General features: G+C 53.0%; 8 protein-coding genes across 8 annotated transcripts; 7 read left to right on the forward strand and 1 right to left on the reverse strand.

Moving 5' to 3' along the window:
• Positions 1-308: 308 nt before the first annotated feature.
• On the forward strand, positions 309-2537 carry N0V89_003106 (uncharacterized protein; the record flags this gene model as incomplete). Its single annotated transcript, XM_056211908.1, has 3 exons — positions 309-495; positions 575-2233; positions 2293-2537. 3 exons carry the CDS (start codon positions 309-311, stop codon positions 2535-2537), a joined length of 2091 nt encoding a protein of 696 aa, XP_056075381.1.
• Positions 2538-4059: 1522 nt separating this feature from the next.
• Positions 4060-6816, forward strand: N0V89_003107 (uncharacterized protein; the record flags this gene model as incomplete). Its single annotated transcript, XM_056211909.1, has 2 exons — positions 4060-4523; positions 4575-6816. The coding sequence occupies 2 exons, from the start codon at positions 4060-4062 to the stop codon at positions 6814-6816; spliced, it is 2706 nt and encodes a 901-aa protein (XP_056075382.1).
• Positions 6817-7336: 520 nt separating this feature from the next.
• Positions 7337-7880, reverse strand: SUR7 (Eisosomes component; the record flags this gene model as incomplete). Its single annotated transcript, XM_056211910.1, has 2 exons — positions 7337-7818; positions 7871-7880. The coding sequence occupies 2 exons, from the start codon at positions 7878-7880 to the stop codon at positions 7337-7339; spliced, it is 492 nt and encodes a 163-aa protein (XP_056075383.1).
• Positions 7881-8386: 506 nt separating this feature from the next.
• Positions 8387-9421, forward strand: N0V89_003109 (uncharacterized protein; the record flags this gene model as incomplete). The annotated part of the gene is made up of 3 exons (XM_056211911.1): positions 8387-8452; positions 8510-8695; positions 8753-9421. The coding sequence occupies 3 exons, from the start codon at positions 8387-8389 to the stop codon at positions 9419-9421; spliced, it is 921 nt and encodes a 306-aa protein (XP_056075384.1).
• Positions 9422-9847: 426 nt separating this feature from the next.
• MET1 (uroporphyrin-III C-methyltransferase) lies at positions 9848-12758 on the forward strand (the record flags this gene model as incomplete). The annotated part of the gene is made up of 5 exons (XM_056211912.1): positions 9848-10145; positions 10195-11495; positions 11680-11859; positions 11939-11976; positions 12023-12758. The coding sequence occupies 5 exons, from the start codon at positions 9848-9850 to the stop codon at positions 12756-12758; spliced, it is 2553 nt and encodes an 850-aa protein (XP_056075385.1).
• A 697-nt stretch (positions 12759-13455) lies between these two features.
• Positions 13456-14603, forward strand: N0V89_003111 (uncharacterized protein; the record flags this gene model as incomplete). Its single annotated transcript, XM_056211913.1, has 2 exons — positions 13456-14350; positions 14503-14603. 2 exons carry the CDS (start codon positions 13456-13458, stop codon positions 14601-14603), a joined length of 996 nt encoding a protein of 331 aa, XP_056075386.1.
• A 259-nt stretch (positions 14604-14862) lies between these two features.
• N0V89_003112 (uncharacterized protein) lies at positions 14863-15835 on the forward strand (the record flags this gene model as incomplete). The annotated part of the gene is made up of 4 exons (XM_056211914.1): positions 14863-14866; positions 14891-15100; positions 15152-15693; positions 15740-15835. 4 exons carry the CDS (start codon positions 14863-14865, stop codon positions 15833-15835), a joined length of 852 nt encoding a protein of 283 aa, XP_056075387.1.
• Positions 15836-17563: 1728 nt separating this feature from the next.
• Positions 17564-18639, forward strand: N0V89_003113 (uncharacterized protein; the record flags this gene model as incomplete). The annotated part of the gene is made up of 2 exons (XM_056211915.1): positions 17564-18020; positions 18095-18639. 2 exons carry the CDS (start codon positions 17564-17566, stop codon positions 18637-18639), a joined length of 1002 nt encoding a protein of 333 aa, XP_056075388.1.
• Between the last annotated feature and the right edge of the window lie 1053 nt (positions 18640-19692).

Consider the following 19692-nt stretch of genomic DNA (forward strand, 5'->3'; position numbering starts at 1 on the left):
CACAACGGCCGCTGCAAACAGCGCTCTTCACGTCGCTCGTCGTCCACCTCCCTCTCGCTGCGCAGGTACCGCAATCGGAATTGCAACCGGAATGCTGGCCCAGTTTTGCGCTCTTCTTCAGGCCCGGTCATTCGCTTGTCAGAGACGTCGCGCGTAGAGCGTACGGCCCATCTCCGTCTCATCTAGCCGTCTGAGCGCGATCGCCTATACCCACGTCGCGGTCCCATCTACTCCACCTCTGCACAGCAGCACGACCGGTCGCCTCTGCTGAGGCTGGACTTCGCCAACGCCCGACCCTCACCGTCAAGATGCTGCGACCGGCGACACCCCTATCGATACTCTTCTTCGCCGCCTTCGCGCTACTTCTCCTGTCCACCATCTCCACGCCTATAATCAAGGGCATTCCACTCGCTACCTTCCGCGGTGTCAAATTTGGCACCTTTGGCTACTGCGATGGCGACAATTGCAAGGGGCCAATGATTGGCTACGACACTGGTACGTTGGAGGAAGAACAATGAGACGGACGCGTTGAGTAAGAATGCTGTTGACCACCGCTGACGCTGAGCCGCCTTAGACAATCTATTCGCCGATGCACCCGATTCCGAATTCTCGCTGCCCTCAGCGACTCGTCACTCGCTCTCTTCGATTCTCATCGTGCATCCCGTGGCTGCGCTCATGACGCTCATATGCTTCTCTCTCGCCGTAGCTGCACACTTCCATTCGCCTGCCCATTCGCCGCGCTACTTACTTGCGCTCCTTATCTTCACGTTTCCCACGCTGCTAGTGTCGTTGCTCGCGTTTCTGGTGGATATCTTGCTGTTTGTCCCCCACCTGGCATGGGGAGGATGGATCGTCCTGGCAGCTACCATTATCATTGTCGCGAGCGGCGTGGTGACCTGCGCCATGCGGCGAACCTTGGTCAGTCGCAAGGCGAGAAAGAGAAGGATCGCGGAGAATGCAGACATGAACGGTCAGAATTACTACGCCAATCGTAACGTCGATGGCATTGCCACCACTACTGTCGAGACTTTACCAAAGGCTGAGTCTCCGCCTCCAATGTCCGGCGAAACAATGCTTTCCGACAATTCTAAGAAAGCTGGATTTGCATCGTATGAAGTCCAGAGGCCTGGTATGCAAGACGATACCATACCGCTCAACACTCGAAACCCCTCCCTCAAGACTACCAGCAGCGCTCGCTCCGATGACAGATCGATGCCACCTGGTCGTGCGCCCTCTGGCCGTGGACGACCACCGGTAGATCAATATGGAAACCCAATCCCGCCCATGCCCAACGACCCTTACGCTATGCAAAACGTACCCCGAATGGGGCCACCGCCTGGCAGAGGAGGAGCGTACACTCGTGGACGAGGTGGGCCTAGAGGAGGCTATGGACCAAGAGGAGGATACGGGCCACCCCCAAGAGGAGGTATGCGAGGGCCGCCACCACCAGGTTGGAATGGAGGAGCGCGTCCAGGGCCAGGGAACTTTGGGCGAGGTCCTCCCCCACCTGGTTACAACAATGATATTTACGGTCAAGGCCCACCCCCTGGACCATATAACGTACGTGGTCCGTCGCCCGCCACGCAACAGCGAATGCCAATTGGACAAGCCATCGAAATGGATTCGAGGAATGGTGCTAACCAGGGCTATGGTTTGCGAGAGAGCGACGGGGACGTTCAGGGAATGCTTGCTTTGCAACAAGGCGGATTTCCTGCCCAGGCTCCGCAGCGCCGCCCGTCTGGGCCAATGAGTCCTAGTTCAGAATACTCCACGCAGGAAGAGGCTCGTCCCATGGTGGCCACCGCAGGCTGGCACAACAACTCTGACCAGACGATACCAACGAACGGTAGCCATAGTCGCGGCCTGTCGCCTATTCAAGATTCTCCGGTCGAATTGCCCGCGCAGTTGTCGACGGTTGGAGCACCTGGTAACGAACGAACTTCGGACTACTACTACGAAGACGTGGACCCCAAATTTGCGGAACCTTTGCCTAATCCTGGCCCGCCAGGAGTCCTTCCTTCTGCGTTGGTTCCTGGCGGCCTCCCGAATGCGCCTTTCAGCAATCCTAACGCGCCTTTCAATAGTTCCAATCCCTCATTAAACATTAGTGACCCGAATCTTCTGCGACATTCATTTGAAGACGATGGTTCTCGGTCCCCAGCCGCATCGGAAACATCCCACTTCACTTCAGTCTCTCAACGCGGGGTCAATCCCAATTGGAAACCACCGCCTGGTAAGTCACTACGGAATTTACCGACTCCTCGCCAACATGCTAATGATGTTGATCTATAGGCCCTCCAATGCCTGCCGGTCCATATGGTCCGTATGGTCCACGGCGTCCGTTGAGACAAGAAGATGTGATATTAGAGGCCAACGCTGCCAACCCTGATTTCGCGATACCTGGAGCTGGCCCACCCGGGCGTGGTGGAGGTAGAGGACGGGGTAGAGGAGGCCGTGGTGGTGGTGTCATCAATCCTTTGGCGAACGCCGGGCTTGGTGCAGGACGGTTAGTTCTTACAGCGCCCGTAATCGGCTGAGGTTTATGCTAACTTAATGCCTGCACAGCTACCCCGGAGCTAGTGCAATGGAGTCTCTAACATAGCGACACGATCGCCGGCTCATATTCACATCGAGTCACTCCTGGGGTATCATGCCTTTTTTTTCGCATCGGCCCCACCTCAGGGACTCGTATTTCGCCGAAGGAAACGCTGCAGGAACCCATTGAGAGTTTAGGCCTGTGGACGCGCGTTAAGGTCAAGAATATGGCCTATTGCTCGCCGAGAACTCCACACGTTCGTTAAAAAAAGCCCCATTCCGCTCGATATATGGCTTCAGTTTTCCTTCCGGTCGCATTATCACGATAATCTGAACTGGATTCCTTGTACAAAGATTTAACTACTTCTTGACCGACATACAGTCCGGAGACGAATGTTTGGAGATCCTTGTTCTCCGCATTGCCTGCCCATGGGCAACATGGGCCTGCTATACCTCTCCTCTAGTCCTGTACGAGGCCTCTATTATCGTCGCGTCGTTACGACATTGCTTGAATGATGTCGACAAGCCTTATCCTTCGAATAATCTGCCGCTGGATCCTTCCGGCGTTTTATTTCTTCGCTTCGAGAACACGATGGCCATGAAGCAATTGCCATCTACAGACCTACTTTTGGTCCACGAACACGTTTTGGACCCGCACCTTTGGTTGGCTGCATTTGGACACGACGGAGTGTGGTTCTTGTTTACGCCATGTATCCTTTCCTTTGTGGTCGGACGCTTTTTGTCAAACGTTTGTCTTCAGCAGCCGCATTGTGAGCTGATGTTCGAAGTTATATCTAATTGGGTATGCGAAGACACTGTCGTTCGCGCACAAGCGTGCATAGCTATCTAGGTCAAGCGAAGATATACATCTACGCTTAAATCATTAGGCTCAATCGTGAGTATGGAAGGGTAGGGCGAATCAAGGTGTATCTGAGCTTGAAATGGTGGGTGTAGTACATACGTCAGCTTGCATTACGTAAATACTGAGTGCCTCACGACTACTCTTTGAAACACGTCTACGTAAATTAACAGGACCTCGATTTCGTGAAGCTGCGTGACTGCATGTTGGAGGACATTATGGATTAGTGTTGGTGCATGTGTAAGTGGTCACGCTCGGACCAGCTATGATGCACCTCCGCTCCGCAGTCCGACACCGACCACGTGGAACGCGTTGTGTACAACCTTGGAATCCTGCTGATGAACGCTTCTTCTGCCTGGAATCGACACCACCCCTCGACCCGCCCCCGCTATCAGAGTACCCTGGAACCGTCGTGACTCCATTCGCTATCTGTTGCTGCATGCGCACTGCTTTATCCCCGCCCAAACCCCGCCGCTTGCTTCGCTTGCGCATGCCAGTAAACACGTACCGGAAGAACGTACGGTGGACTCTTTCACCTAGCGACGTGGCAGGAAGAAGGGTCAACGAGTCAAGTGTGGAATGCGCTTGAAGGCTGGGGTTTTCGATCGCACAAGGTGTTCGAGGCGCGAGTCGATCACAAGAGTAGGCTGCTGCTCTAGTAGAGGATGGGCGGTCTGGGGCTGGGGTTGCTGATCGGATACATCATCGGTGGATTGACATTTTTGCCGCTGCTGGTATGGACACTGTGGACCTTGGGCACGCGCGATGCAAACCACTACCCAGAAGAGGCGATGCCAGGCTCGCCGGACAAGGAAGTTGGTGTAGAGCACAATGACTGGGAAGCTGGTCTGGGAGAAGATCTACTTCGCAAGTTGAAAGCCAAACATGCTCCAGATGCGGCATCTGGGTACTTCGCTGTGTCTCGGGAATATGTGCCAGGTGGTGTCAACGGAAAGCCGCCGGAGCGAACCACTCCAGCAACAGGCGCGGTGACAGCTATGGAAAGCCCAAGCGTCTACCAATCCATGTACCGGAGCATCTTTGATAGAAGCAAGACTACAAGCCCTACCTTCAGTCCAGCTCAAGGAAAGAGCAAGAAGACGCGGAACGTCTTCTATATTGTCCTGAGGTCTGCATTGCACTTATTCAACTACCGTGCTGTCCAAGCTAACATCAACAGACTTGGCCATCTCATGCTCTACGATGACTCCGAACAAGTCGAGGTCCGCCATGTGATATCACTCGCACACTATTCCGTATCTATATATGCCGGCGGCGAACGTATCCCGGAGGGCGAGCTATGGATCAAGCGTAACTGCATCCGTTTAGCATCAAGAGACCCGGCAAGCACCGTTGGCGATTCTAGATCATACTATCTATTCTCTGACAATTGCTCGGAGAAAGAAGACTTCTATCATGCCATGCTACGCAGTCAAGAGAGTCACGTAGAGTCATCGCCAGGCCCACCGCCGCCGCTGAAGTTCAACCCTGCAGATTTGATCAAACTAGTGCAGCAGCTCCATGCCTCTGAGGAGAACTTCAACACCCGTTGGATCAACGCTTTGATAGGAAGATTGTTCTTGGCTATGTACAAGACCAAGCATATCGAGAACTTTATCTGGACCAAGATCACGAAGAAGATAGACCGCGTGCAGAAGCCAAGCTTAATCAGCAGCGTAAAAGTGCAAAAGTTGGATATGGGAGACATGCCACCATTCATTACCAATCCAAAGCTGAAGGAACTGACTGTAGATGGTGACCTGACTGTTGAAGCTGACATCAGCTACAAGGGAAATTTTCGTATCGACATATCGGCAGTGGCACGAATCGAGCTTGGCTCTCGCTTCAAGCCTCGAGAGGTCACGATAATTCTTGCAACGATTTTGAAGAGTTTGGAGGGTCGTATATTGATCCGGGTGAAGCCTCCGCCAAGCAACCGATTGTGGGTCACTTTTGAAGTTCCCCCAAAGATGGAGCTGTCCGTCGAGCCCATCGTGAGCTCCCGACAGATTACGTATGGGGTTATCTTGCGCGCAATCGAAAGTCGCATTCGAGAAGTAGTGAATGAGACCCTGGTGTTACCGAATTGGGATGATATGCCCTTTTTTGCTACGGAATCGCGCCAATTCCGAGGCGGTATTTGGAAAGACGAAATTGCTCTGGGAATCGGATCCCACGTCGTCCCCGTGGAGCCCGCCCAAGCTCTTCCCGATGAGCTGCCCTCGGGAACAGCATCAACTTCGAGCGCTGTCTACAGCTCCGCATCAGATGCGGGAAAGAGTGTTTCTAGCTTGGGCCTGAACAATCTCCACAAAAGAAATACCACACAGCTAGAGACAACCGAAGACAGCTCAGAGATATCGCCTCTAGCTGATCGATCCCCCCGCATCAAGCCAAGACCAATGCGAGCCAGCTCTTACACGCATGCCGGTGCGGCGACTCCCACAGTCGATACGGACCCGGCTTTCTCGCAAAGCATTGAGCGTGGAGAGGAAGTCAATGCCGCTGCGCTGATGAAAGATACGGCTGCAAGATCGCCACCTTTATCGCCATCGAATCCTCCTCTCCCACCCCGAATTCGAACATCTACTGAGCGGCGCCACTCCTCTTCCCCTGACCGTGGTAAGGAAGTCAAACCTACTCACAGCTTCGACGACATATTAGCTACCATGCCAGCCCAGGAAACCTCAATTGGGATCAGGAGGAACACCAGCCCTGAAAAAGGAACGGAGCAGCCAAGTGAGGCTGCCTCGGCACAAAAACGTCTCACGCTCAATCAGTCCTTGAACACTGCAACGAATGCAGCCAAGAAGTGGCTTGCCGCTCGTCAGACTACAAACGCCAATGATCCTGCTAATACCTCTCCGAAAGGAAGCGAAGGAAAGGAGCTGAATGAGGCTACGCACTCACGCAGTAGTTCGAAGAACGGGCTTCAAATACCCCAGGGGCCAATTGGACGGGGCCAGCCTCTTCCACCTCCTGGCACTCCGCTTCCACATCCGGCTAAGGACAGAAGAGGGACATGGAGCGCTCAGACTGCTTCTGCTTTGGTGAATCTTGCGAAGAGAGTCCCCGTAGGTGCGAAGACTCCCACGGTACCGTCTGCTCCAGCGTCACCGCACGTCAGCGAGACCCCAATGGAGGCTGAGACTGATCACCTCGGACCTGATCGACCTCATGTGAATAAATCAGCTTCAGACGAGGCTGTACCGATCACACCGCCACCGCTACCCAAGCGACGCCAGCGGAAATCTATCGCGGAAACACCTAGTATACCAAAAAGAGAAGAGATGTTTGTAGTCGAAGCGCCCATGCAGGATTTAAGCGTCCCGACCAGCCCAGCAGCAGCAGCCGACGAGTTTTTGTTTCCTCAAACACGTCCAGAGAAAACTCTAACAGGCCTGAGCAGGAAGAACGAGTGAGGGTATATTCTCCAAAAGTCGACATAGTCGAGTATGTACGAGATATAAATATAGTACACAGCATGGTCGAATATACATTACGTGACTGCGCGGATCACAATAGTACGTGCACATTTCCCGAAAACTCAGCGCCTATATTACCCAGCCAGACTTCCAACGACACAGATCTGCCTCCCGGCTTCATGAGGCACCGGAATCAGGAGTAGTTGTCCTTCACCCGACGCTGTGACTCCGAATCCAAAAAGCTGCCTCTGCTCCGGTTAGACCGTGTTGACCTCTTACGCCTCACTCCCCGAGAACTTCCAGAGGACTCGCGGCCGACAGTTCCACCAATGCAGAACAAGAGCGAAGCCAGGAAGTAGCAAACGAAGGTAGTCCAGGCGAATGCCATCAGCTTGGTACCGACGTGCGAATCGAAGCCATTTCTGCGCCATGCGTTACGTCCTTGTACCACCCAGGCACTAGCGGGAGATCAGCATTTGCACTACGCTGCGCGGGCGCGTCGGCTCGGTGTGGGTACTTACGTCATTAGAGCTGCTCCAAGAACTTGGAAGAACAGAGCGACGAAGGTGGTGAGGGCGCTTAGATAGCCTCCCAGACGGCTGAAGAGCGCCAAAATACCGGTGAACAAGGCCATGTTGGCGAAAAAGAAGGAGATGAGGTAGAAGGCGAACATGAAACGAGACAGATAGTAGTACTGGTGGGTGCCGATGAAGCTGTCCGGAACATTTTGACGCGTGAAGAAGTTACGCGGGGGATCGAACGGCAGAGCAGGAACCACCGATCCGCAATTTGCGTTGTGCGAATTTCCATCGACGCCGCAGATGGACCAAAAAGTCCATCGCGACGGATTACGTGCGTTTGGGATGCCGTTTGTGGATGCCTCGAGGAAGTAGAACTGGTTCTCGGGCGAGCTGTTCACGCCGCCGGAGAGCACGAGGAACCAGTGCAGGAGGAGGCCGCCGGCCAGGAGGAATAGGGCTGCCAAGCCGAGAATAGGTCCTATACCAGTAAGCGTACACAGATGCAGATATGGGGCTGGGGCGCAACGTACGAGTAACCATGGCAGGCTCAATCAAGTGCAGATAGCAAATTTGCAAGGGCAATCCAATGCTGCTTGAGGCGTTGATATTTCAGGAAAGCCCGGATGAGGGCGGAAGAAAGCAGGCATGATGCAAATGGGGTCGCAGCCTGTTTAAAGAAAGTTGGGGTTCAGTGTGACGTATTGGGTAGATCTAGAGATGGCGTGGATGGGGTACAACGCAGACAGAAGCTCCGGCAGTGCCGCTTGCCGCGATGATATCATAGCAGCCATTCACGTGGAAAGCACCATCGTGGACCACTGTATGCGCAATTGACGATGGTCAGATCGGCGGTGTAGCAGTGCACCGTCAACTGTATGTGTTTAAAGTAGATAGGCATACGGATTACATGTACATCGATCTGCTACGGGGATTAACTCCATGCAAGCATGGGAGCAGCCGAGGCATGGACCATGTGCAAGGGTGATGTTGGCACGCAAGTTCAGCAACCGACGACGACACACTCTGCAAGCAGATCTCAGTAAAACATGTCTACCGCTGTCTGGCCGCCCACGGACAACGCCCAGCTGGCCCGCGAACAGGCCGCATCGCAGGTACGCAGGACGCTGTGTAGCCGCGCCATGAGGCCCTGTCGTTGACTTACTGTGCAGGCCCGCGAGCTCGAATGGCTGCTTGCGCAGCTGCGCGACACGTTGCAGTCCCTGAAGGCCGGTATTGAAGAATGCGCCGCCCTTCTTGCACCATCAGAAAGCGGCTCGACGTTGGTGCTATCATCGCTGCGCTCTGAGAGCCTGAAGGGTCTTGTGACGCGTGTGGGAACACGCATCGTCAAAGGCGTAAGCTCTCCTGCACACGCGGCATCATCAACTCAGCTTGCTAACGGAGTGCTCTAGAATGTCAAGCTTCGCCTGGCAAGCCTGCCACCGCCGCGCGGAGCATCATCGATAGATCTGGCTATATCGTCTGCACCGCAAGCTCCAACGCTTGTTGTCCCCCAGCTGACGGCTATACGCACCGCCATCAACACCTGTCTCGACGTGATCGACGTAACTACATGGACCGGCGATGCTACCGATGCCAACTTTGTCGCCGGGCAGCTGCGCCTACTGCACGATCACATCCAAGAAGCCCGCCAGGCGCTCAAAGGACATTCGGACACCCAGCGGCCATGGTGGGACAGCCCGCTCGACGAGCACACCTTTGACCCGCCGCTCCCTTCCAATGTCTCCTTCCACCTCTACGTCTTTGACGCCGCCTTGGTGCTTGAGATACGCACCCTCGAAGGACAGAACGCAGCTGTTGACGAGGGTTACACTGGCTTCAACCTGCGGGATAGGCTGTATGGGGCTCTAGGTGGAGCGCGTGCGCCAGCCCACGACGAAGCTGATGAAGTCTTCAAGTTCCGGAACCAGGACGTGCGTGTGAAAGAAAAGATCAGAGTTGAGAGCCAGGATCCGGCTCTTATCTCGGCCATGGCCAAGCTGAACGCGCTGGAACATAACGTCTTGCTAAGTCGCAAGGCCCTGCATATCGTCATGGGGCGTGAAGAGCAATCGGAATGAAAAGTCTACTCGCAATCTGAAGGACACCACGGTTCTCGTTACAACACGACAGAGAACTTCGTGACACAACCTGCAGAGAGGTTCATCATTCTACTAACGGAGCTATGTCCGGAAATCCTCGATGTTTACCATCTCCTCGGCGGGCTTGTTCTCGATGCGTCGCAGAGGTGTGACTTGCTGCAATTCTGGATCACTATCTCCGCGCTCGCCATTGGACTGCACCAGAGGGGTATTTCTCCTCGGCAAGCCGCTCGCCACCGAAAGTAGCTTAGCGCTATCGATATCGGACCAAAAAAGAACCCTGTAGGGCATCGCGTAATTGGGTTGCCTCCCGCAATGGCGCGATCGCGAGCTTGATAACTTTCGTCTGGTATTCTTTCTCTGGCTGACTCGCAACTTCCTCTTCAACTTCTCTAGTTGCCATACATGGCACCAGCACTTCTTACTGCCGTGGACTCAGCGTCACACATACACCTAATCATAGGGTCCAACCCACTCGCAGCTGCACGATGCACACGCTCTCTCGAAGTTGGCGCCAAACCGCTACTACTCGCACCCGAAGATGCGACCCTGCACTACGGCCTGGCTAAGCGCATCGAAGATGGGCAGGTGCAATGGTTGAAACGTAACTTTCGGAACGAGGATCTCACGACACTGGGCCGCGAGGAGGTGGATAATGTTGTAGACGCTGTGTTTGTGACTGCGGGCGGGAAAGGAAACCTAAGTGGGTCCGAAAACAACTGTGCCCTTCCTCTATACTGACACACGCATAGGCACACTCATCTCGAACTCGTGTCGACGCCTTCGAATTCCAGTCAACGTTACCGATGCTCCAAACCTCTCTTCGTTCACGCTTTTGTCTACCCACTCCGACGGTCCCTTACAAATTGGCGTTACGACATCCGGCAAAGGATGCAAACTCTCCGCGCGAATCCGTAGAGAGATAGCGTCGTCCCTTCCAGCACATCTCGGTGATGCAGTCGAGCGATTGGGTACAATGCGGCGGCGCATCTGGGAAGAAGACCATGCTGCTGAGCTATCTCAAGATCTGGAGGTAGAGGAGGAGGACGCTGGACAAACCGCCACATTCAACAAGCTTATAACTTCAGAAAGTGCCGATATCGCTCGTGGTCGCCGGATGCGCTGGCTTTCGCAAATTTGTGAATACTGGCCACTTCGTCGTCTTGCGACAATATCCGATGCCGACGTGGAAGCCGTGTTACACGACTATGCCAGCTCTCGATTAAAGCAAAAAGCTGACCCTGAACAATTCATCGAAGCCGCTGGACGGATTGCGTTGGTGGGCTCTGGTCCTGGGCACCCAGATCTACTCACGCAGGCAGCACATAAGGCAATACTCTCGGCCGACTTGGTACTGGCTGATAAGTTAGTTCCAAGTGCTATCTTGGACTTGGTACCCCGCCGTGCAACCGTTCACATTGCTAGAAAATTTCCCGGTAATGCCGACAAGGCGCAAGAAGAGCTACTGGAATGGGGGTTGGAAGGGCTGAAAGCCGGCAAAAGAGTGGTACGCATCAAACAGGGCGACCCATACATATATGGCCGCGGCGGAGAAGAGTTTCTGTTTTTCAGATCCCATGGATACATACCGACTGTCTTGCCCGGTATCACGAGTGCGCTCAGTGCACCACTTTTCGCCGATATTCCATTGACCCATCGTGGCGTGGCCGATCAGGTACTGGTGTGCACGGGCACCGGTCGGAAGGGTGCTCCCCTTGTGCCTCCGCCATATGTTCAGACACGTACGGTGGTCCTATTGATGTCACTGCATCGACTCTCTGCTTTGATTGAGTCATTACAACAACACGATTACCCAAAGGACACACCCTGTGCTGTGCTGGAACGGGCAAGCTGCCCAGATCAGAGGGTAATAAGAACGACACTAGAAAACGTATGTGCTGCTGTTGAAGAAGAAGGCAGTCGCCCGCCTGGCCTACTAGTTGTTGGACATGCATGCAACATCTTGAAACAGCATAGCCAGAGGTGGGTGGTAGAGGAAGGCTTCAAACGCTTAGATAGCATTGTTGATAGTGGCATTCCGCTCGCAGACAAAGTGAGTTGTTGAAGGCGCATATACGTATACCCAAATCTGTAGCGGAAATATAATGTTCATGAACACTCGCTCACATGCGCTGCGGGGCACAAGCCAGAGAAGCTACCCCACTAGTTCGGTCACGAATCTGCACCAAGCCCCCTCTTCCACTGACTCAACCTCAATACGGCAATTGTGTATGCAGTCTCCGTCAAGCACAGAAACACTCGCTATGGCGTCTTCGACTGTTGTGGAAGTGGACATCGGCGGCAAGCTGCCGAAAGTCGCTTCGGGCAAAGTTCGCGATCTCTTCGCTGTGGACGAGGAGACGCTCCTCTTCATCGCGAGCGACAGAATATCCGCATACGATGTGGTCATGGAAAACGTACGCCAGTTGAACCTCAAGGCTCTATATGAGCCTGGCCAAGCTGGAACGACCTGTCGTTGTACTGATGCATCTGCAGGGTATCCCAGGAAAGGGCGCACTACTTACACAAATGAGGTACAGAATGCACATAACAAACACCAACAATAATTGACTATTCCAGTGTCTACTGGTTTCAATACCTCAAGGACCACATTCCGACGCTCCAGACACATTTCATCTCTCGTTCTCTGCCAAAAGCTCTTGAGTCGCTCGACCGGCCACTTTACGAGGCACTTGGACCCCGAAGCATGCAAGTCAGGCGCCTGGAAATTGTCCCAATTGAGTCGATAGTGCGCGGCTACATCACTGGCTCTGCATGGTCCGAGTACAAGAAGTCTGGCACCGTTCACGGCATCACTCTCCCAAGCGGTCTCGTTGAGGGACAGAAGCTGCCTACCCCATTGTGGACACCAAGCACGAAGGCAGAAGCCGGCGCAAAAGATGAAAACATCAGTCCACAAAGAGCGAGGGCCCTTATCGGCGACGAAAAGGTTGCAGCAGACGTGGAGAGGCTGAGTCTTGAAATCTATCTGGTCGCAGCCGCTCGAGCTGAAGAGACTGGGATCGTCCTTGCCGACACGAAGTTTGAATTCGGCTTGGACAGGGCTAATGGAAATGCGGTTGTGCTAGTGGATGAAGTCTTGACTTCGGATAGCAGCAGGTTCTGGCCAAAGGATACCTGGGAGGCGCATCTCGGGAAGGCACAACCCAGTTTCGACAAGCAATTCCTGCGTGACTGGCTGACTTCGAATGGACTTAAGGGCAAGGAGGGGGTTAAGGTTCCGGACGACATTGTCGAGCAGACGGCACAAAAGTACAAGGAGGCTTGCGATATGTTGACGGGTAAGAACGCATAGAGGCTTGGGAGATGTACATATGGGCATGCAAGAAAATGTACTTTAGGTGCTGAAATGTCAAGCTCGAGCCCACAATAAGATGAGCAGGCTTTCCTGAGATGTAGGAACGGACATGCTTTTCATCACGTGCACACAATGAACCCGTGGATGGGCACCAGGATGCGGGAATAGCGGGCTTGGCTAGCGCCTACCTTCCAACGACCGCCCATATCTCGGCGTGCTAGGTCCATCATTCTATTACTTCTATGATACTTGGTTCTTATGCAAAATGTCCGGCATACAGTTCACTGCGCTAATCCGTCTACCTTTTGAGCGTGGAGCTTTTGTTGATCCGCAGCAGGCGAGTTTCTTTGCTCGCAGGCTACGCCGCACGCCTCCGCTTACACTTTCCTAGGCTACTTGGGATGCTACAAAAGATCGCGAGCTCTGGAGAATAGTTTCCAAATCGGCAAAGACGAAAGACTTGGATTGTAAGTCGCTCGACGATGATGGAATCATGCTTGACGTACTGATCCGACATAGGGGTCAAGCTGTACGTGGTCCAGCTAATCGCGATAACACAATTAATGTAAGCAGAGCAAGCGAATTCAATGTACCCCCTGCCTTCTTATTGCAGCAGGCGGCATGGTTGTACGAACGACATTTGGAGCATGTTCGCGCTCAGATGAAGAAGGTGGGTGGTCAGACAGCGCCGGCCATGTCTCGCACAGATAGCAGCCAAGCCAAAGCGAGTGTGGCGACGAACAGGCCCGGTAGCGGTCTATCAGGAGCCTCCAAACCTTCGTTTGTACCATCCGCGCGACAAAAGGAGGATCAAGCAGCGAGAGAAGATTCAAGTGCATTCGCGCCCCCAGGATCGAAACCATCATTGTCACGTACACCCTCTACTAATACCATCACACAGTCGAAGGCCTTGGGCCAACATGCTTCGGTGCGGAATTCAGGCTTTCGACCACCACAGAAAGAAGATAATCAGAAGACAAACTATCCAAGCTCGACACAGACTAGACCACAGGAACCTGTGCGAGTTTCCAGCCAGAGCTCACCCGCTGATTCTGCTTCTTCTTCCAGTAGCTCTTCTCTCTCAAACTCTGGTCATGACAATCTCGCCACACGCAGCCAGCTGTTCAAAAGACCCCCTCGCTTTCAGAGAGCTCAGCCTGCCAAAGAGTTGCTCACATATGATGAAGATGTGGAGGATCCCGATGATCGTTCCCAAGATGCTAGTACGGACTATCCGTTCGCGCGCGCGAGTAGACAAACGAGGACGATGGGTATTATCAACGAAAGAAGTCGCAATAGCGCAGCATCCGCGGGGCGAAAAGAGAAGATTTCTAGTATGCGCAGCGATAAACGCTTGACCAAGACCGACAAGAAAACGGTACAACCGGCACCAGGACCTGAGACAAGCTCATCAATGACCAGTTCTGTCAGCGAAGCTACAAACCCAGATGTTCGAAGTCCCGAGCCCTCGAGTGGCAATCATCGGGCGGCTATGGCGCAGCTCAGTCCAAGGAGTAGAGGAGCTAGGTCAAGGAAGGAGGGTAGTGAAGGTACACCAAGTATGGGGAGCAGCTTCAGCGATATTGATGGTACGTATCCGTAATTTTTTGCACGAGATGAGACTATTCCTGCTTCCGGTCACCAATTCTTTTATTCCGTCATTTGCGAATCCAGCTTTCCCAGTTCTGTTCGTCTCGCATCTTTGCGGACTCTATCTCGATATGGCTAACTCTTCGATTAGATACGAGTATCAGCCAGTCCGCTCTCGAAGAAGCGCTGCTGAGTAACATCCAGCACGGCCGCATGAGTACCTTGAGCCAGCTGAGATCGCGGTACCTGTAAAAGTGAAAGGAGGCGATATTTTCCTCGCTTAGATTTTCTGTCAATTGTTTACCTGGTCGCCCCTCCGCGTACTTGTCTTGGCGTCCGCGCCTGCCTTTCTAGTTCTCAAGCTCAGATCCCGCCTCGGCTGTCTTGAACCATTACATATTTAAACCTTTCTGCAACTCTTGTGCGCTTGTCAACGCAGCCGTGAGCGTATTTCGACAACCGCCTTTCAGCCGGAAGATCGCCTGCTAGACTTCATTAGCGGGCGCCAGCTATGAGTACGCCAGCCCCCCGTCCGGCAGCCCCGATGCGACCAGCCATGGAGCCACCAGAAGTGGATACGCCCGTTATCCTCGTCTCGGACTTCGAGGAGGACCCGCCAATTACCATGAAGTATGTGAAGGGAGACAATGAGATCGACTTTGAGACCGTGTACCGCAACATCAGGACCCTGTCTCATCATCCTGGCCGCGGCATCCTCAGTACGGACAATGAGTCAGATCCTGAACCAGGTATGCGTTGCCCGTTCATGTGAAAAGAAGATTATATACTCACCTGTACAGTGTTCCAGATGAAAGAATGTGAGCCAGAGTTCCTTGAAGCCTTCTGGAACTGCGCTAGCGATCTCTGCGATTATTTTGCCGACTTCCTCCCACTCGATACGGCGACTATGCAGAGTGTATGGTTCCATCTGCTGGATAAGTTGCAAGAAGCGGCAGTCCTTCCTCACCACTACTGGGTATCCGGCGTGCCATCTTGCAAACATGCAGAGGAGTTCGTCACAAACACTGAATTCCTTATGCAAGAGGTCATGGCATTCTTGATTTTTCCCTGGGATTTTCCGCGCCTGACGCCTATCATCAATTCTGACCACTTGAAACCGTATCCCGCTCGTGCTGGCAAAAACGGTCTCAGGGCGTGGCAACAATTCCTCTACAAGGATTCTCCAGGGTTCTTCGTACCCAAATCCAAGAGGGTGTACTTGCACGCTACTCAACCCGCCACAGACAACACCGATCCTGAGGTGCACATACCCCGTGGAGGGCTAGCACTCATTGACAGTCATACCAAAAGGCTGAGGGCGCTCACGGAGAAGGTTTCTCATGTAAGATATGCGTATAACCGTGTAGAATATTTTCTTATGGGCATAGGACGAATCAGACACCGACACGGACGCAGACGCACTGGCTGATTTCGATCGAAAGGTACTTCAACCTATCAACTCGCTTTTCTGCATTGCTCACTAAAAGTAGGCTCTGGACCTCGAACATGCTTCGACATACACCGCTATCGACGGGCGCCAGATCTTGCTCCAACCTGTAAGTATCAAATGCGATCGCGAGACTACGGCTGATTGTACGAGATGTACCCTGATCCTGAGTCTGAGCGCGTGCCTCGTCAACTCCCTGAATTGTTCGACCCGTCTCGTGTATTTCCACGGCCTAATCTACCACTTGTGAGCGAGTCTATTGGTAAGTAATGCTCCAGTCAAGGCTCGCTTGTTCTACTCTGACCCATCATAGGAGTATGCAAGGGCAAAGATGTGTATCGGCGCGCAGATGATGATGAGAAGTTCCACATGTTGAGTTTCCGCTGCCCCGAGGCTTTACAGAATCAAAATGTTCAGCCGAAGGTCGACCGTGCTGCATACTCGGATATGCACGAATATTAGACCCGCGGAGTGTGAGTTAGAGCCGGCGCCTCGATTGTGGAATTGCCATCGTGGGCTTTGAGTTGCTGGGTCAGTGTTTCGGTATTATAGATGCCTGCATGTCACCATTTCCGGTAAGGATGTGTCTTCAACGCCAGCTGGCGATTCGGCGCACTGCAATGTACGCATTATGGACCGGAACCCTATATCCGAAGGTCATTCGGAACCCGGATAATCGCCCTTCTCGACTTCATTTTGAAGGCGAAGCAGATTGTGCAGTGGGCCGTTACTGCGCATAGTGTACATCTGTAAGAGCTTCTGCATCCGAGTGTGCATCTTAACATAATGCATCATGTGCTATGTGGAGGCTATCATTCTCCCGTAGTATCCATCGGTTCTGTGTCCGTCTTCGTAGTAACGAGGTGTTCAACTTTTTCGTCACGTGGCGTAGCGCCAACTTGCTTTGTTTCCTCTTTGGGTGAGACAAAGAAGACAGCGCTCCGAGGAGCCCCTATACTGTCTTGGGGTGGGAAAGATATTTCCTTTCAACTGTGCCGCATACTCATAAAGAACGTTGGCATCTTTGCCTCTGATCAATCTCCTCTGCTTCTCGACGCGTTTCGAGTGGTACGATACCGTCCTTGACGGACTCAAAATCATTGCTGGCTACCACTGATAGTACAAGGAAAGGACATATCGCACCTTCTACGTCTTCTACGCTGCGTAGATAGGCAGTGGCACTCGGATCACAACGTTTTTGTTCTGAGTGTGGACTGATTCTCGTAAGATGCTCGCCTCCAAGACATGCTTAATCTAGTTGAAAGTCGAATAGTTCTATCGCAACAAGACCGAAACACGGGCTACATTCGCGGAGGTAGTCTTAGAGCTTGCGATTTCACCAAGATCCAAAGATAAACCCAGGTGATAGCCCGGTGAAAGGCGTCATCAGCAAGATAACGGGTGCAGTGCGCGCGATACGCATTGAGCCAAACTTGCGTGAAGGTGATAACCAGTCACCAAGAAACTGCGCTTTTTTGGCGGTTTGCTTCCGCCTGACCAGGCTGTGCAGGTAAGTGAGAGACGATTAGGCAACGGTGAATGCACGGACCCGCGGTGAATACCTCTGATTCCTCCTCTAGCTCCAGTTCTTGGCGGCCCCGCCGTCTCTAAAAGCCGCGCGCTCACTCCCGTTCTCTTCTGCTACATCTACTCCACTATCCTCACCGACGACTTCTTTTTCAAGTCTACCTCAAACACTTCTACTATCAAACCTACCACGCTCACAGCGATGAACCTAATCGTGCACTCTTCCGTTCCCAGCAGCATGCAGCTCTCTCACCTTACGCCTGGTCAAGAGGCCACCGTCACTGCCTTTGACGATAGCCTCGAGTACTGCAAAGTCCAGCTAGCGTCCGGCGGCTCAGTTGAGCTCCCTGGCAACGTCGAACAGCGCTTTGGCTGCGAAATGGCTGCGAACTACTTCGCTCACCTGCTCGGCCTCGAAATCGGTCACAAGGTCACTGTATACACCGGCGGCGACGGTCTTCATACGATTGTCCGATTTGTGCTAGAGCAGGAATTGCGCGGTCCCGATTTCTCAATGAGCGCAGAACCTTCGTCTTTCACCTCCACTTCCACCGAGCAACCTACAACCGCCACCAATACTGCTTCCAGTATCCGCAAGGGACCTCCGCGCCCAATGAACTGCTGGATGCTGTATCGCGACACGAGGCACAAGCAACTCAATTATCAATATCCGCACCTGACGGTCCAACAGATATGTAAGTAATTTTATCAGCTGCCACTGCTCGACCTGTCCGCCCATAGTTATCGCACAGATGCTAACTCTTCAAAGCGACTCTCTGTTCTGAGGATTGGAAGAACCTTCCCGCAGCCCAGAAGGACGAGTGGCGAGCGCGTGCCAAAGACGCGAAGGAAGAGCACCAGCGCATGTATCCGGACTACAAGTACAGCCCTCGCAAGCCAGGCCAGAAGAAGAAGCGCCAATCCCGAAAGGCTGCACGGGCTGCTATGACTGCAACTGCTCCAGCACACATTACCCCGTCAGGCGAGATTCACTCGGCTTCTCAATCAGACATATCCCCAGTATCAGTGGGGTTCGATGTTGACACCTTCGCCGCCTCCGAGAATATACTGGACAACATCAATGACACTCTGTTTGGTGGTTCAGTCCAAATGAGCGAGGTCGACGATGCACCGTCACAACAAGGACCGCTATTCCATGACAACGAGACCGCTAGGCATAATATGCTTGAAGTTGAACTCGATCCCGATTTCGACTTCGATCCTTATGATTTCCTCGGCGATGAAGGTTACGCCTTCCGAGATGGAGCCGATGCGAGCATCACTTTACCGTGTTTCACGTCAGAAATGTTCTAGAGACAGCACCTGGGTCTCTCAGCGTTTTATGGTCAGTGTTCTTTACGATTCCACCACTGTTACGACCTAAGCCGCACCAAAGCTTCCCGAGATTTCAAGACAGTGTCTGATGTCACTGAGTTAATTTCTCCGCCCACTGGTGCCTTACTGCCTGGATGTGCCCAATCGTACTGCATCTTGCGAGATGTACCTTCATCCCGGCCCCGTGGACTCTCGCCTTTCCTTGCTATCTACGATACGTCCCTCCCGCATTACTGGACGGCGCGCACGGGTCTCATGATTTTATACCCCAAAGATCCCCTTATACCTCGTTTCTGCCCTTCGGACTTTCCAACCCCGCTTCATCTCTCCACCACATCACCTCTTTGCTTGTCCGCACCAGGGCCCGACTAGCACACGCCTTGTTCCCCACTGCTATCCTTGGTTCGGGGTGAGCCGACATACACCTTGGACAGCAGACCTTCAGATCATCTTGAACTACGGATTACTCGGCTTTACTGGTACACTTGGTTGGAGGACGCAAGGCCTTAAAGGAAGGAAGGAACGCAACTATGTTTGCTAATAGACTAATATGGATGGAGTGTGGACGGAAATACCTTGCATGAGCATGGTCTACTTCTGTTTTCTTTTCAAGGATCCTAATACTTGTGGAAGGATCAATTAAGGTTTGCGAGTTTTGGAGTTTTATCATGGAGTTTTGTCGAGATGTTCATAGTAGTTTCGGTCAATAGTCAATCAAAATCCAAAAAAAGACCTTCTTTGCAATGTGATGACTGACTGTGAATGCCCTGAGATGTACGCAACCTTGATGGTCAGACTGCAAAGAGATGGCATGTGGAGAAATTAAAGACATGAAGTCGTGAAGTCGCACCGGTTACAGAAGGCTTGCATAGAGACAATGTCAGTTCAATCATGATGTATCCCTATCTATGTCGTCGTAGATCGCGCCCCTCCCTGACTATACGCGGGAGCCGATGCTAACAGCTACAGCGCATTTACTTCTGCGGACTGGGCGCATTCCAATCGCTTGCCCATATGAACGTGCCACACCGC

This window comes from Didymosphaeria variabile (assembly GCF_027946475.1).
Source record: "Didymosphaeria variabile strain IMI 356815 chromosome Unknown scaffold_2, whole genome shotgun sequence".
Lineage (NCBI taxonomy): Eukaryota > Fungi > Ascomycota > Dothideomycetes > Pleosporales > Didymosphaeriaceae > Didymosphaeria > Didymosphaeria variabile.